This window comes from Hemiscyllium ocellatum, chromosome 36, assembly GCF_020745735.1.
Source record: "Hemiscyllium ocellatum isolate sHemOce1 chromosome 36, sHemOce1.pat.X.cur, whole genome shotgun sequence".
Classification (NCBI taxonomy): domain Eukaryota; kingdom Metazoa; phylum Chordata; class Chondrichthyes; order Orectolobiformes; family Hemiscylliidae; genus Hemiscyllium; species Hemiscyllium ocellatum.
In genome coordinates, this window is record NC_083436.1 from 36668938 (window position 1) to 36687191 (window position 18254).

The window sequence follows — 18254 nt, forward strand, 5'->3', positions numbered from 1 at the left end:
AAGATAAAATACGGTTAAGTAGGTTTCTTGAGCAGCATAATTTTATAGGATATGTACAATAATTACAGGATTTCACACTACTCTCTCTCAACTCTGGTTTGTATATCGTAAAACTAAAGACTCCTATCCCAGTGCGTGTACTTGAGCAATGGATCCCTTTTGTTCTGTTAATGGAGTTCCTGTTGGCGTGCATTCCACTGTGGTGGCATCCTTTTGACTTTCACACAGCACCCCACCAAACCCAGCTAGGACAATTGTCTTGGCTCCGGGTTAAATAATCCTTTTGACTCTACAAAATCAACAGAATGCTTCTTCCTTCCATTCCAGACCGGTTTCCTGTCTATCACTATTTCCCTTCAACAGATTACAGTGGTCCCTAGCATCTGCAGGTGTTCCAATAACTATATCCCTTAATGTGTGTTAAGGTGATTATCTTTCTTTCTATTGTGTTTACAGTGGCTAGTATGATTTCAATGTTAAATGTTTTGATTCCAATATGCATATTCCAGTTCTTCCCCTTGTCTGTTTCCAGCTAAGTGCCACACCTTATTTATTTGACTATTAATATTTCTATATCTACACCACCTACTGCAATGCTGAATTATTATAGATTCTGCAGGTAATCATTTGTTCTATGCTGCTTGAAATAACTAGACCAAGATTGTTGTACCTTTTCTGAGTAGCTGAGTTGCAGTTAGCTACGAGCTATTCTTGTAGCTTGCCTCCCGATATTTACTTCAGAAAATATGTCCACCTCAGTCTTTGAATATTTCACTTGACCCCCCAGAAAGAGTTCAAGATTATCACTAAAGTTGTCCTTTTTACTTGTATTTCTCAACGGTCTAGCTTTAATTAAACATTATACTTTCTCCTAGATGTCCTCAATAGAGGAACTGTCCAGTTCCTATAGCATTTTAAATAATTCCTGTGTTGGGGGCAACTTAAGAAGTCTCAACACGTACTTTCTTTAATTTATGTTATCTTTATAAATTTGGCCCACCTCCATCTCCATCTACTCTATCACTCTCAGGGGCATTTCTGAGCTACCTTTTTCAAGCTGATGTTCCTCCAAGTTGTTCTCTGGGTCTGGACACAGCTTTGAGGAACTTATTGTGAGATGTGCTGGATGCAGTCATAGAGTCCTAGAGTCATAGAGATGTACAGCATGGAAACAGACCCTTCAACTTAGGGATTGTTTCGTGCAGTAAGTACAGAAAGCAATTCCACATTCTCCACTCGCTTACCAAACATCATAACTCTGACATTTACATTCTGATAAAATTCTCCCTCACTCAATCCATTACATCATAAAATAGTTATGACACAGGAGGAGAGCTATTAGTCATTGAGCCCATATAGCTGTCTTCAAGGACAACATGCTTATTCCCACATCTCCACCTTCATAACCCTGAATTTTTTTTCTCTTTATTTAGTATTCAGTAGCTTTCAAAATGCATGATTAAATCTGCCTCTACTACAGTGCATTGCCAGGCAGAGAGTTCCAAATCCTAAACACTCACTGCTCAAAACATCTTTCCCCATGTCACTGAGTCTTTTTCATTAGAATGTTGTAAAATGCATGAAAAGACAGGCCTGTAAATTGCATGCACACTGGATGAAGCAAACCCCATAAGCTATCACTTGTCTGACACAGTAAGAGGCCTTTCTGTTTTATGATTCTTGGGATGTGGCTATGATCTTATGAGGAAAGGTTGTGTCTGAGGCTGTTGGAGTTCAGATGACTGAAAGGGAATATGATTGAAACACGATTAGATTCTGAGAAGACTTGACCGGATAGATGCTGAAAGGGATGGTTCCCTGTGTGAAAGAGACTAGAACTACCACACACTGTTTAGGAATATGAGAATTTAAGATGAAAGTCAAGACAAAAAATTTGAGGGTTGCGAGCTGGTGGAATTCTCTGCACTTGTTGTAGCGTCATTAAATGTTTTTAAGGCAGAGTTACATATACTCTTCTCTAACAAGTGGTTTAAATGGAATAGCAGATAGCTGGAAAGCATTTTTGAGCCCAAGGTTGCCTCTAATTTTGTTACCGGCTACAGGTATCTCCAGCCGGTGTGTGTGCAGTGACTTCAAGAACCAGAAGTCATCATAGCAACCGGCATGCTGAACCCTGGAATTCCCGTGCATCTGCATAGCTGTACATCTTGGAGGGAATGCTGATCAACCGTGATCTTTCTTTTTTATATAAATATTTTTATTGAAAAGCTTTTTAAAATCTTTTACAAAACATTTATATATTTTTTAAAAACCCATCAAAACAGAAACAAAAGGTACAAAGAACAAAGCCATAGCATAGTACCATTGTTAATAAACAACCCACTATTCTACCAAAGAAACATATCTACTTAACTAAAACTAAACCACAAACATATTAAATAAATACTAGCTTAAACTACATTCAAATAACTTAGAATAAAGTAGTGAGATATTATTTATCTTACTCATCACATCTCTAATGAGGCTCCCATCCCTGGGAGTACCCCCTACAGTACCCATATTCTTTTCCTTCCAGTCTCCTCCTCGCTCCATCACCAGCCTATGCTACTCCATACGACCTGATGGTTTTTCTGACATCCAATTCAGTAGAATGTTCTTCCTCGAGCAATGGGCAAGGATATTACACAGGCTCTTCCCGTGTTGCCCCAGAGAGGGCAAATTTGGTAACCCCAAAAGAACAATTACTGGATCCATGTTAATTTCCATCCCTAGAATGTCCTTTAACTCCCTTACTAGAGCACTCTAATATCTTTGTTATTGGTTATATTGCAACATCCAATGTGTGGGAGTGCCTATATTAATTTTGCATTTGGGATATTCTGGTGACACTCCTGTCTTAAACGTAGCTAACCTTTCTGGTGCCATATGAGCTCTGTGTAAGATCTTCAATTGCTCTGTTACATACTGAAATTTTCCTTGCATTCCCCCAGGTATCTTCCCATATCTCCGGTGAAATGTTCTCTCCAAACTCTCAGTTCCACGTCTTACAGAGTCCTTCCATATCCACCAGAGCACGGCCTTTCTGTAAATGATATAAAATACGAAGTGAAAGAGTACCCATACACTGGAGTACCCTTTTCTCCCCATCTGATTTATAACATTGGGCCAGGAGTGTGCTCTTCCTCTGTATATAGTCCCTGACCTGGAAGTATCGGAAAAGGTCCTTATTGGACAATCCATATTTCTGACTTAACTGACTAAATGACAAGAAGACCTCTTCCCTCAAATAAATCTCCCAAACATATAATTCCTTTGTTCTCCCATGTCTTAATGCTGGAATCCATTGCCCCAGTTTTAAATCCTTGGGCTCCTACCAGCAGGGTAAATGGCCAATTGCCCTCGCTTTGCCTCATTATCCTCCAAGCTTTCACTATGTTCAAGATAATTGGGCTATTACGTTGCTGGGTCATGGATTTCATCTTGTCCATAAGTAATAAATTAATTAGAGGACATTTTGACTGTGAGACTTCAGTATCAAGCCATATCGATTCTGAATTCCCCCGTATCCAGTCACCAACATATGCTAACAGAGCACTTATTTGGTATTTCTTCAAATCTGGAAGATCCACCCCTCCCTCAGCTGCGAAAGCTTAATATAGTGAATTTAATTAGAAGGTGCCTATGGCACCAAATAAAGGACTGTAGCCAACCATTAATCCTCCGTAATACTGGTCTAGACAACAGTAATGTGAGTATTCTCATGGGATGTACCAGTCGGGGAAGGACATTCAACTTAATCAGGACTATTCGGCCCAGCCGTGATAACGGTAATCCCTCCCACCGCTGCAAATCCTGTTTTATCTCTCTCGTGATTGTACAAAGTTAGCCTTATACAGCTGGTGGAAGGAAGGGATAATAAAAATTCCCAAACACAGAAAATGTTTTGGTGACCATCTAAATGGGAATTGCATTTTATCCTTCAACTTAGGCACCTCCACTAAGCCCCCTACTGGCATGGCTTCCAATTTTGTGAAATTGATCCAATGTGGTTCGGGCGGCACGGTGGCACAGTGGTTAGCACTGCTGCCTCACAGCGCCTGTAGACCCGGGTTCAGTTCCCGACTCAGGCGACTGACTGTGTGGAGTTTGCACGTTCTCCCCGTGTCTGCGTGGGTTTCCTCCGGGTGCTCCGGTTTCCTCCCACAGTCACAAAGATGTGCGGGTCAGGTGAATTGGCCAAGCTAAATTGCCCGTAGTGTTAGGTAAGGGGTAAATGTAGGGGTATGGGTGGGTTGCGCTTCGGCGGGTCGGTGTGGACTTGTTGGGCCGAAGGGCCTGTTTCCACACTGTAAGTCTAATCTAAAAAACCCGAAAAACTACCAGATGAATTAATTGTTTGGATCAGTCGGGGAATGGACTTCTCTGGATCAGCCAAGAATAAAAGGACATCGTCTGTGTATACTTTATTACTTTAGTCTATCTTACTCATCACCTCCACTCAGGCTCCCATCCCTGGGAGTACCCCCTACAGTACCCATATTCTTTTCCTTCCAGTTTGCTCCCCTATTCCCACCTTTGGCGCTACTGTTTTCATTGTGCCTCCTAATAGTTTCACCTAACAGTTCAATTGGCAAGATTAGCCGTGATCTTTGTTGCATGGTGGAGCAGGCTTGATGGCCCCATTTCATACAAATGTGTTTACTTATGGTTTTGTATTTGCTGCCTTTGAGAGCTTTAAGCAGAATAGGAGTCCACTACCAGTTATGAATGGACACAGGCTATGCAGTAGATGTCCTCCCTGTGCTTTTGCGAGGATGCTAGCAGCCATCTTCCCAATTTTGAAAGGGAAGAACTTGGTTCCCATTTGTAAAGCTGGCCAGCAAACCACAAGACTGGCAAGACTTGGGCTCTTGGAATGAATTGAGGAGATATTGGGCCTGGCGATGGTTGAAAATGACTCCCTTTTACTCCAATCCAAGGCAATCCTTGATTCAATCAGATGTGAAATATTGCCACCAAAAGTCTGTGATCTTGTGGCTGGATCACACGTGAAAGCAGCATTAATGATGATGCTTAATCCACTAACCTGTCACTTCTACTTTCTTTTTTCTCAGCGAATTAAATGCAATATTTTCATCACCTGCGAGTTTGAACGGCAGTTTCCTTGATCATCGGTAAGTACAGTAATTGATTTTGAATGTGACCACAGTTCTCTCTTTGTGTGTGTCAAGGGAATGCAGCCTGGTTATCCAAAAAGGTTAGAGAAATTACATGGTTGCAGTATGGTAAAGTTAGGGCCGTGCAATGGCTCTTTGCTTTTTGGGATTTATTTGGTTTGGTCAGGAACAGGAAACTGCCATCTTAATCTGGTCTGGCCTGCATGGGACTCCAGACCCACAGCAATGTGGTTGACTCTTAAGTGGCCCTCCTGGATAATTAGGGATGAGCCAATGGCGTTGTCCTCTGATCAGAGATATTCTTGGAGGTTTTATCCCATGACCTCCCCTCACCAGCCACTCTGCCCTCTGACCATTTGTTACCTGTCAATCTCCTGATCACTGATTTGATTGGATAATTCTTACTTTCGCTCAAACAGCTTTCTACGCTCTCATTGTTCTCAATGTCTCAAGAATTTTACAAACCTGTTCAAAGAGAAGGTATGAGGGAAGAAAGCTAGTTGTTTTTATTTTGTAAAGATTTCTAATGACATTAGTTAGGCCACAGCTGGAGTACTGTAAGCCGTTCAGGGTGTCACACTATAGGATAGATGTGATTGCAGTAGAGAGGGTGCAGAAAATCACTGGGATGTTGCCAGGGCTGGAGTAATTCCTCAACAAAGAGGGCTGAGATAGGCTGGAGTTATTTTCCTCAGAGTGGAAAAGGCTAAGGAGAGATCTAGTTGAGGTGTACAAGGTTATGATGGCATAAATAGGGAGAACCTTTTCCTCTTTAGTAGAGGAGTTAGTGATTAGGGGATAGCGTTAAAAGGTAAGGAGGGGGAGGTTAATAGGGCTTAGTGATTGAAATGAGGTCAGCCAGGGGGACCTTCTAGAATATGACTGTCCTGGTTGGGCTGTTAACCTTGTCCAATCAGGGAGCCCTGGCTGACAGATTAAAAGAAGTGTCAGAATTTATGCCCTGTTTTTTTTTGTTCACCCATAATGTCAACTCAGAAGCTGATTGGATGAGTCTTTCGCCAACTGTGCTGTCTTGCTGCTGAACGGGACACCTCATGTACCATGGAAGCTAATAATAATAATAATAATAATAATAATAATAATGAGCTAGCTGGATCAGTGTCATGTACTATGCATTTGTAAATAAAGGGTGACTTGGTGATGGGATAGCAGCCTCCTTCGAGTTGTTCCACAGGGAATTTCAGTAAAGGTTTCATTACCCATCCAGAGAATGGTGGGTATCTGGAACCAGTGCCTATAAGGATATCAGAGATAGGAACCCTCAAGCTATTTAAGAAGCATTTAGATGATCTTATAAAAATTCCATAACATATACAAAGTTACAGGCCAAGTGATGGAAAATTGGATTAGACTAGGTACGTGTTTGATGACTGGCATGTGATGAAGACTCTGAGCTTATGACTTTTCCCTTGGTCATTGTCAGCAGCATCAGAGAGGTTAACCCTCAGCTCCTGGAGATTCCAGGGCAATCCTGACACCAGGATCCCCTTGTTTGTGCAGCTCCATTTTGGATTCTGCAGGAGGCTGGTGGAGCCAGCTTTAATCCTAGTGTTCGGTTGGGAATAAGTTAATAATTTGAGTGGAGGGATTGGGGAAGCAATTTGGGGTATGTTACTGTTGAATCTACATCTGTTCCCCTTGAATTCCAGCTAATCAGAATTTCTCTCCTCTCCTCCATTCTTCCCTGGCTTTTGTTTGACCCATTACCTTAAAGTTGCCAAGTTAATTTGTCTTGTTTTCCCTCTCGCTGAAGGCTTTGAGCAGAGTTTGCCTCAATGTATCTCAGAACCTTTTACTTGCTTTTCTGATGCATTGAGAGATACAGCTGTACATGGTCATGTACCAATTAGGTTTCTCTCTCCTTATTAATTTTTAAATCATTCTTTGTTTTTATTTTCTGCCCAGTCTTCTGACCTGCCACATATCTTTGCAGAGCTAAGTACTATTTTTAATTTAACCATGGAGAGTGAATTTTCCATGTTGAAAATGTTCTTTCTGAGAGCGTACCTGGTTTGTCTATTCTGAATATATCCTTGAGTGTCTGCCACTCCATCTCTACTGACCTTTCTCTAAACCTAATTTGTCTTAAAGCAAAGTACTGTGGATTCTGGAGATCTAAAACAAACAAAACAGAAATTCCTGGAAAAACTTAACAGGTCTGGTGGCATCTGTGGAGAGAAAACAGAGTTAATATTTCAAGTCTAGTGACCTTTCATCAGAACCTGATTTGCCCATTCACTTAGCAAGTTCTGCTTTATTCCCCTTCCATATGTCGTTATAATATCACCAATTATCTTGTTCTGCTATCCCAGACATAGCATGACCTGCTCTCTGCTTGGATCCAGAATGTGATATTCTAAGGTGTTATCCTGAATTTTGTGTTATAACTGGCCATAGTAGGAGAAATCTCAGTACCTCCATCTATGCCCACAATCATACTAATGCATAAAAAAGATTTGTTCGCAAGGTATTTGTTTTTGTAATTATATGGATTATCAAAATGAAAAGCACTGGATTCTGACAACAAATTACTTTGATGTTTTAATATAAAAGATAAGGTAAGAGATGGGAGAATATGGACAGGTTTTCCATAACTAGTACATATTTTGATCCCTTGCAGTAATGATGAGCACTTTAAAACTAGTGCTCGAAATCCTGGAATTGACTTGAAGGCTGCCATGTTGTTTTTTGAGAAGATGGTGAATTCTCCGTATGCCAAATTACTACATCAGGTAAACCTTTAACATTATAGAATGTGAAACCTGGTTGTTTTGAGTTCCTTGTTCTTTGAGTGAGTGAGAACTTTCGAGATCTGGATTCTCCATGATGCTAATCACTTTGGCTTTCTCCAGAGATTTACTTGAAGGTGTCATTGATTTGGTCTTCATGCATAAGACCCCAGGATACAAAGTTATCATGAAATGAGCTGCATTTCATGCAGGGATTTAGACTGTGGACAGTCTATAAGACAATGCACCACTGGCTGGGTACACTGAAAGTGGGTTGGAGCATTATGTGAGAACTGAATAAAAGTGATATCCTGATCACCGCTGAATATTTTCTTCATTAGAACTATGCAGAGATGACATTAGTTTCTATCCATAGAACAGGTTTTGTTTACACTGCGTTACCTACATGCTTCACCTCTCTACAGTTTGTTTTTCCCAATAATTTGTTTTTCTCACCCCCTCCCCTGCCCCTCTGCAACCCCCTCCTGCCTTGCCCCTTTCCTCTTTCCCCAGTCACTCCAACATTCCTCTTCCTTATTCCCCATTCCCTTTCCTCACTCTATCCACAATCCCCTTCTGGGGCAGCTCAGTGGTTAGCACTGCTGCCTCATAGTGCCAGGGACTTGGGTTCGATTCCAGCCTTGGGGTGACGGTATGTGTGGGCTTCCTCTGGGTAATCCAGTTTCCTCCCACAGTCCAAAGATGTGCACATTGGGTGGATTAGCCATGTCTAAATTGCCCTAAAGGATTCATGGGTGTGTAGGTTGGGTGGATTAGCCACGGAAAATGCAGGGTTACCAGGATAAGAAGTGGGAGTAGATGCAATGTTGTTTGGAGTGTCAGTGCAGACTCTGTGGCCTCTATCTGCACTGGGCTTCTGGAATTCCTGGAGTCATCCGACGCCAGTGCAGTGAGTATAGAGCGTCGACTCTCCTGCACCTCGGATGCTGCCTGACCTGCTATGCTTTTCCAACGCCACACTTTTCATCTGCAGATGAACAAAGTCATACATTGAATAGTTACAGTCCCTAGGGTGGGTTGTTCGCAAATAGAGATGAGGTATAAAAACAGAAACAGGAAGCTAGGAAAATCTGTAGGTTCTGTTAAATGTTGTCCTGGTTAAAAATGCCATTTGCTTTTCGGTAACCAAGGTAACCCTGCTTGTCTCTGAGAAATGCCCTCACTCCCTGCCTGCAGAAAGCAAGGAAATGGAACGGAAATGAATTGAGGTGCAAATGAATAATCAACTATTGGCTGCAGCCATGGATGGACAATCCATTATCAATGAAGCAATAAGGAAGGCTGACTGCAGATGCCTCTTGCATTATTGTATGGGCACCATTGATGGTTTGGTATTGACCATTGTTACCATGAAGCATTCTTATTATCTGAATGCTTCTGCTGTAGTTGATGTTGGGTGATCAAAAGGTGGCCTGGCTTTTTGTATCAGGGCTGTTGAATAATTATAGGTAATTCCCTTGTAGGATTAGTGTCTTTGTGTAAAGTCTTTTGTTTTGGGAGTTGCATGGAGCAACCCTCATATTTTGTTACAAACATCAGCAGTACAATAGTTTTAAAACATGAAGTAGTTTAGTATCTGAAGCCACTGTTGCTCTGTGGACATAAACAGGCACATGCAGTTACTGAAATAATTGCAAATGCTTTTAATGTATGAACGGGAAGTAATTCAGTTTATGTCCCACCTTTCGCAACATCAAGGGTGTCCCAAAGCTCTTTACCATCAGTTTTGAAGTCACCCCTGTCATGCTGGAAACAAGGTGACCAGTTTGTGCACACATTAGTGGGAATTAGTGGTCTTATTTGATGTAGTATGGCAAATATTGCAAGAACTCCCTTTCTCGCCTTCAAAATAGATCTATCATGGTCACCTGAGAGGACAGGTGGCCCTTGGTCTAACATCTAAAAGCTACCTCCTCCACCTCAGCACTGTGATGGAGTGGTCTGCCCGGATTATAGGAGTGGACTTGTACTCCGGGTGCTACCCACTAAGCTTCAGCGAAGGAAGATAATCTTGATATGACCGTGTTGAATTTTTCTCTTTCAGGTTACTGTGACTTTAGAGAATCATTTGATTTCCCAGTTACCGACTTCTCCGCCTGATGTCGAGGCCATGAGAGCCTTTCTGATTTTACCGGTGCTTCCCCTCTTCCGAGAGTCTAAGAATTATTTGACCTTTGCCCTGCCATTCGCTGCGGCCATTCTCCACTTGGATGCCAACCCGAGCAAAGTGTTGGGTAGGTACTGAGCGCGTGCAGAGCTGATGAAGTAAAGCAATGGCAAATCTAAATTGGTATTGGTTTCCCCAAGCATTTCTGCGCGTTGGTTATGGCTGTGTGTATCCCCGTTGGTTTACTGTTGTGACCTGAATTATCTTTCTGTACAATCTTTCCGCCCGTGTTTAAGGACCAGGTTGGGGAAAATGTGTGAAGATTGCTCCTACCTGCCATTACACAGCTGAATGATTGCTCTGTTTGAGCTCTTGGGGGAATTGCTCAACTCGTGTATTGATTAAAAAGACTGTTTGTTTATGCTAAAGACTTGCCCCACATTTTTTCTTATTCATTAACGGGCTGAGGGCATCACTGGCATTTATTGCCCATCTCTATTTGTAAAGAATCAACCGCATTGCTGTGGGTCTGGAGTCACATGGAGGCCAGACCAGGTGAGGATGGCAGTTTTCTTCCCTAAAGGACATTAGTGAACCACATGGTGTTTTTTTTTTAACCTGACAATTCGACAATGGATTCATGGTTGTCACCCGGCTCTTAATTCCACATATTTATTGAATCAAATTCCCCCATCTGCCATGGTGGGATTCGAACCTGGCTCCCTAGAACATTCTTTCGGTCTCTGGATTAACAGCCCAGCAATAATACCACTAGGCCATCACCACCACCTTGCAGCATAAGATGCTAGTGCTGCTGCACAGACATTTGAATTCAAAACTGATATGGCCTGTTTCTGAAGTATCATACTGGATTTAAAATGTTAAGCCTGTTTCTCTCTCCACAGATGCTGCCAGACCTGCTGAAGGTTTTGTTAGGCAGGCGGGAGTTTGAACGGGAGGCTCCAGGCTCTTTGGAACATAGTTTCAGGAGTAGGATGTTCAGCCTCCCCTTTTAGATGTGAACACAGCTGGGAGAGGGACAACAGGGGGATTATCCACAGAAGCAGTAAATAGATGACCTTCCCATGAGAATGAGGGAGCGGAGAGGCTAAAAGTGATAGACCGGGTCCCGGGATCATGATGAGATGGGAGAGTTCATGTAGATAGGAGGGGGCTTTATGTTGTTCAGTGTGACTGTGTAGAGAAGGAGGAGGGTGCTGGGGGACCTCCGATGGGGACCTGTCTCAATGGCTGAGGTACATCGACAGAGCAGAATGAAAATGGAGCGGGATCTGTGGCGGATAAAATGTAGACACTCTCGGATCCGACGAAGAGGATAATGACCTCCTGTTATTTCCAGTGATTGTTTAAACCGATGGTCTTTTCTCCTTGCAGACAACTGGTGGTGCTGGGTAGATGCTGGCTATTTCTGCCAGTTGGTGGAGCTCTATAAAGATGCAGTGGTCTACCTTCTAACCCGAATGAAGACCTCACTGCTGGCTCCTGTGTTTAGCCATTACATCATTGACGCTCTCCGGGTTTTGGAAAAGCTGCACAAGGTACTTAACTGAAATCAAAGATTGGAAATTTACCTTTTGCCCTGGGAAGTGGTCCCATTCCTGGGACTGGTGACAAGCTTTAAAGACCTTAAAGTGTTTTTGAAAGTTGCAGTCATGTTCATTACAGATCTAGGGTGAGCAGTTCTCCTATCACTTGCCTGTAAACCAACCTAAACTTTGGTAATCTGCTCGCTTTGCAGACATTTTTTATTTATTCTTTAGTTGCTTGGTAGCGAACTTAAACATTGCTAAAGAACCTTTTGGCTTGCATGTATCAGGACAAGAACGTAACAGCCCAATTTACACAATGTTGACGTATATGGTGTATTTATTCTTTCCTAAGATGTGGGCTGGATTAGCCAGCATTTATTGTCCACCTCTAATTGTCCTTCAGAAGGTGACCTTTTTAACCCACTATGGTCCAGAGAGGGCATATACCTATATGCACGGCCTTAAACATTCACTCTCTCTCTCCATAACTGATGCACAGTAATTATAATACGTCCCATTTAGATGTTGCGCTGTAGTGACTCACCTAAACTCCTTCAACACCCTCTGGAAACCCATGACCTCTACCACTTGGAAGGACAAAGATAGCAGACGCATGGGACCACCACCACACTTGAGATCCTCTCTAAGTCACTCATCATCCTGACTTGGAGCTCGATCACCGTTTCTTCTTTTTTTTTGTGTTAAACAGGAATTCCCTCCATCATGGCATGTGGTCTGCCACGGTTCAAAAAGGTGCTTCTCTGCTGCCTTCTCAAGGGCAATGAGAGATGGGCAAAAATTGCTGGTGATTGGGTTAGAAATGCAGTCAGATCTCCATTGCACCATTTGAATCTGAAATGCATTTGTTAAAAAGCTTAGTTCCAGGATAAGTAGGTAGATCCATGGGCATGTTATCTGCTTGGTTGTCTTATTTCCACCTGAAGAGAAGGGTTAAATTGGTTCCATTTCTTTGTAAGCTTTATTTGTGACTAAAACACCACATACCGCATAAATCTTTGTTTAGTCAATACCTTACAGCTAAACCAAGTTTTTGTTTTTCCTTCTTTGTTTCTACACAGGTTAATTTGACTGTGAACCATATTGACTACGAGGCATTCTACATCCACGAACTGAATAACTTAGTCAATATTGAAACAGATTTTCTGTACTGGGCATCTCAACATGCTGGAGTAGTAAGTCCATTGCTTATCGTACTTCGAATGTTGCAGGTTTGAGACAGACTGTTCATTGAGTCTTTACTCATCTCGTCACTTTTGTTCTGTAGCTAAACTTTCTGTTTTGCTTTGCAGAAAATTCAACCAGCTATCGCAGAAGTAAGTAAACCAAATGCCATTTTCATTTTTAACAGGATGACTGGGATACCTGTGAAAAGAGGAACTTGTCCCTTTTTTTGTAGGCACTTGCGTAGCACCTTGTCTCATCCCCAGAGTGCACCAGCATGCTTTGCAGTCATTGAGTTGCACTTGACTGTTGCTGAGGCCTCATGGTACACAGCAAGATCCCAAACTCAGCTCATGAGATGACTGATGAAATCACTGAACATATCTGGTTGAGGAATAAATGTTGGTCTGCTGTGGGTGGTGTTCTGAGCTTATTTTCCTGAGAGGGCAGCTCGGGACTCAGTTTGACGTCCCATCTGATTAAGGTGGCACTTTGGCACTGAGCCCCTGAAGAGCCTCCTGTTCAACATTATACTAGTCTCCTTTAAACAATTTTGCCACTCCATCTCTTTTCTTCCCTTTCCAAAGCGCCTTGTATTCAAGAATATTTAATCTGTTTTTTTAACCTTTTTTTTCAGTCCTGCCCCATACTGTCACTATATCATATTCCAATGGCTATCTGTGCCAGCACCACTTCAGTCTTATTTACCAATCTGTGTCTATGTAAGTGTGTCTAATCTAATTTAGACAGTTTTGCATCCCATCTTACTTGAACCCACCTAATGGCCGCCTCTTTCCTAGTGTATCTCTTTCTACCAGTCATTTGTGCACCTTGGTTCCTTTTGGATGTTCCATTCGGATGTTCCGTTCGAAATTGCAGAGGTGTGACGATACAGGAGGAGGTCATTCAGCCCATTGTATCTGCACTGACCCTTTCATTGAGCATCATTAACTATGCCAATCTCTGCTTATTCTCCATAACCTTGCATGTTATTTCTCTCCAAATAATCATCCAATTCTCCCGGAATGCTTAAGTTGAACCTGCCTCCTCCACACCTCCAGGCACTGCATCCCATACCCTAACTACTCACTGAGTGACAAAACCTTTTCCTCACATATATTTGCCCCTTTTGTAAATCACTTTCAGTCTATTCTAGTTCCCATTCCCCTGTTTAAACATTCCCCAGTTGTGTTAGTAGACTGCTCCTCCAGGACTCTGGTTCATAAAATCATGGAATCCCTACAGTGTAGAAGCAGGCCATTCGGACCATCGAGTCCACACCGAAGAATGTCCCACCCGCACCCACTTCCTTAACTTATCCATGCAACCCTGCATTTTCCATGGCTAGCCTACCTAACCTGCACATCGTTGGACTGTGGGAGGAAACCCACATAGACACTGGGAGAATGTGCAAACTCTACAGAGACAGTCGCCTGAGGATGGAATTGAACCCAGGTCCCTGCTGCAGTGAGGCAGCAGTGCTAACCACTGAGCCACAATATCACCCCCGAGGCACTGTGCCAGCTCTTGGTTGAGCAAGATTTTCTCCTTCTTTTACTTTGTGCATTTTTCTGCTTTGCCTAAAGATTTGCTTCCTGATTCTTTCCAGGTCCCCATTGCTTTCTGCTCCTACCCTTTTGTCTTGAATGCTCAAGCAAAGACAAAGATGTTACAGACAGAAGCTGCGTTACAGATGCAGGTATGTTATATTGGGACTAGTGGTAAAGTGTAACTGTGTCTCATAGAAAATTGCAGTACACGTTTGCCACAATCTGTGATCAGTGTCTGCCAATAGCCGTGTGATAGAAATGGTGATTTCATCCTTGGGATGCTGGCATAACAGGATGTGGGCATCACTGACTGGACTGGCATATATTGCCAATGCCTAGATGCTTTTGAGAGATTGGTGGTGAGACACCTCCATGAACTGCTACGTCTAGTGACGTAGGTCCACCCACATTATTTTTAAGAAAGGAGTTCCGTGACTTTAACCCAATGACAGTGAAGGAACAACATTCAGTTTCCAGTCAGGCCGGCGAGTGATATGGAAGTGGGGGGTGGGGTGTGCGGGTGGTGATGTTTCTGCTGCCCTTGTAGATCAGAGTGGTCATGGATTTGGAAGGTGCTGCCAATGGACAGGAGGGCCTTCTTGGAGAAACTCAGGGTTATTGGGCTGGGGGAGTTTGCAGAGATATGTAGAGGGCTGGGAAGGATTTGAAGATGAGTAATTTTGGTATTGAGTACTGGAGTCAATGTAGATGAGTGAGCACAGAGTTGATGGTTGAACAGGGCTGGGGTATGAGTGGGGAAATGCGGAGCACAGTTAAAGAGGGAATTCCCAATTGGCTGCAGACGACAGAGTGAAGTGTGTGTGATACATAACTGGGTAATATACATGATTTGAAGATGCCGGTGTTGGACTGGGGTGTACAAAGTTAAAAATCACACACAACACCAGGTTATACTCCAACAGGTTTATTTGGAAGCATTAGCTTTCGGAGCGCTGTTCTTTCATCAGGTGGTTGTGGAGGACGCAATTGTAAGACACAGAATTTATAGCAAAAGTTTACAGTGTGATGTAACTGAAATTATGCATTGAAAAAGACCTGGATTGTTTGTGGAGTCTTTCATCTGTTGGAATACCACGATAGTTTCACTACTTTCATATGTAAATCACAAAACTTTTTTTTTAAAAGTTGCATTCTCAGGTTAACTGTAACAATTGGTGTTAGCTGGACAATATGTTCGCTGGACAATCTGCGGATGTGACTTTTTAAAAATAAGTTTTGTGATTTAGACATGAAAGTAGTGAAACTATCATGTTATTCAAACAGATGAAAGACTCCACAAACAATCCAGGTCTTTTTCAATGTATAATTTCAGTTACATCACACTGTAAATTTTTGCTATATATTCTGTGCTTTACAGTTGTGTCCTCCACAACCACTTGATGAAGGAGCGACGCTCCGAATGCTGGTGCTTCCAAATAAGCCTGTTGGACTATAACCTGGTGTTGTCTGATTTTTAACAGGGTAATATACAGTTGTGGGATTTACAGGAGTGTTAAGATTTTAATGAAAAGAGATTCTTTCAAATGGTGATGCTGCTCTGTGATCCTGTTAAACAGATAGCGGTGAACAGGACCAGCCTGGAGAACATCTTTATGCTTCTCACCCTGGGCCCTTTCCTGACCAGCAGCCCCTTCCTGGTTTTGCACGTTCAGCGGAGTAATCTGGTCAGTGATGCCTTGAGGGAGCTCAGCATTCATTCAGATGTTGACTTGAAAAAACCCTTGAAGGTAAGAGGACCACGACTCTTAAATCTGGCAGCCCGACTCGGCTTGTTGAATATTAAATTATAATTGAATAATCTGGGTACAGGCAGTATGACCCCCTTCAAGTCCAGATGCTGAACTTGATCAATGGCCCCTAATGACAGAACATTGTAGCTTCAACTTAGTCCAGGTCACAATCCCTTATGACCTGGACTGAGATTGGCTTAGTTACAATATCTCACCAATTCATGTTATAGCAAGGTGGACATGCAAAAGAGCAATTAGGATCTGACTCCCTTCACTCAGTACAGTTCATCTTTGTATTGATAAATAACAAAAAAACACCAAATTCCTGAATTTAAAGACTACTTTATTTAGGATTGTGGTCTAAAAAATGGGAAGAAAATACTGCTTCATACCAAGAAAACTGTGGAAAGTGATGTTGCAGTTGTAAAGTAAAGTTACTGGAACCTGTAGATATAGCACACAAAGTTGTCTTATTCAAGTAGTGGGGGAGGGAATTCCTGTGTGTGTGTGTGTGTGTGTGTGTGTGTGTGTGTGTGTGTGTGTGTGTGTGTGTGTGTGTGTGTGTGTGTGTGTGTGTGTGTGAATGAATTTGTGTATGAGTATGTGGTTTGTGTGTCTGTGTGATGTTTGGGTCTGGTGTATGTTTGTGTATGTCACTTACATGATGGTCCCATATGTGGACAATAGGGGCAAGAGCATGTAGTCGGCAAAGATCATCTCAATCTCTCTCGCTCATGCTCTCTTTTACTTTTTCTGTCTCTGTCGTGCATTCTTACACTCTGCCACACTCCCTCTCCCCTGGTAGAAATAGCAGAGAATCCCCCAACAGCTGTTCCCATTCAGCATTTCCCTGTAATCCACACTTTCTGCAAGTTTCCTGTTGAAAGGAAAAGGGGAAAAGAAATTTCTCTCTCCACAGCCACTTCTAGCACCTGCTGAGTTTCTCCAGCACCATGTTTGTTTCAGATTTCCAACATCTGCCGCATTGTATTTTTTTCCCCTGTCGGCCTGTATTCTGTTTCTTTCTGTTCAAAGACAATCACAGCTGATGCATTTTTCAGTTGCCCAGAAGAGCTAACCAATCATTTATTGTTTCTTATTTGGGGTTTGTGTAACAGCCTTCCTGCTTGCCTTTTCACTAAACCTGTGAGGAGAGAGTATGCATTTTTTTTTTTGTTTATTCTTTGTTCTTTGTTACATTCTTTGTTAATGATAATTTCTGTCTCAGAGCCCGTTGTGGGATCAGGATTGGTATGGAAACTGAGCTTGATCTGATTTCGCTGACTTGTTCCTTGTACAGGTGGTGTTCCTGGGTGAGGAGGCTGTGGACGATGGAGGTGTGACAAAGGAGTTCTTCCTGCTGTTGCTAAAGGAGCTGCTGGATCCTAAATACGGGATGTTCACATACTACGAGCAGTCTAGGCTTTTGTGGTTTTCAGAAAAAGTGAGTGACCCTTTCGCTGCTTGTGCCAACCCTGACCAGCCCATCTTTATCCTCCTATAATCTAAAGTAGTTCGTGCTGAGAGTGTGGGATCACGATTAAGGAAGAATTTATCCACAAGCATCAACAGCATTGACAAAGGCCCCAAACTTTAGGATATTATATTCAAATATAAAAGTGAAGGGATTTATTTGAAATCATGTAAATGTGCCTTAAGCCCATTGCCTGCTAGAATTCCCATTGCACCATGGGGATGTGTTCCCATTCTGTTTAAAAATTCTGGTATAGTATCAATAATTTTGTATCATTAGCTCACACTTTCTCAGAACTGAGTTGGGTGTATTCCAGGCTATTTTATGTAGGATCCTTATTGCCAGCAGAGAGGAAATTTTTCACACCATACGTTGATTGAGTTGAGATCGTTCAACATTTAATCGGTAACAAATCCAAAAGATTTTACAAAAAACTTACTAATGCACTTCATTCCTTATAATTCTCCCAAAGTGAGCTATAGGGAGAAGCTGAATAGGCTGGGACTATTTTCTCTGGAACATCAGAGGTGAGGGGTGACATTATAGAGGTTTATAAAATCATGAGTGGCATGGATAGGGTAAATAGGCAACGTCTTTTACCTGGGGTGGGGGGAGTCCAGAACTAGAGGGCATAGGTTTAGGGTGAGAGGGAAAAAATTTAAAAGGGATCTAAGGGGCAACCTTTTCACACAGAAGGTGGTATGTGTACGAAATGAGCTCCCAGAAGAATT

The 18254-nt window shown here is 42.4% G+C and overlaps 1 protein-coding gene across 2 annotated transcripts in view; it reads left to right on the forward strand.

The window, feature by feature from the left end:
* The window catches only part of LOC132833441 (probable E3 ubiquitin-protein ligase HERC3), a 101298-nt gene that overhangs the window by 62894 nt on the left and 20150 nt on the right, over nt 1-18254 (forward strand). For both annotated transcript variants that reach the window (XM_060851729.1, XM_060851730.1), the window contains exons 11-19: nt 5076-5135; nt 7780-7891; nt 9954-10143; nt 11412-11575; nt 12646-12759; nt 12877-12900; nt 14358-14447; nt 15876-16046; nt 17350-17493. In XM_060851729.1, coding sequence (XP_060707712.1) covers nt 5076-5135; nt 7780-7891; nt 9954-10143; nt 11412-11575; nt 12646-12759; nt 12877-12900; nt 14358-14447; nt 15876-16046; nt 17350-17493 — 1069 coding nt within the window. The remainder of the gene's footprint in view (nt 1-5075; nt 5136-7779; nt 7892-9953; nt 10144-11411; nt 11576-12645; nt 12760-12876; nt 12901-14357; nt 14448-15875; nt 16047-17349; nt 17494-18254) is intronic.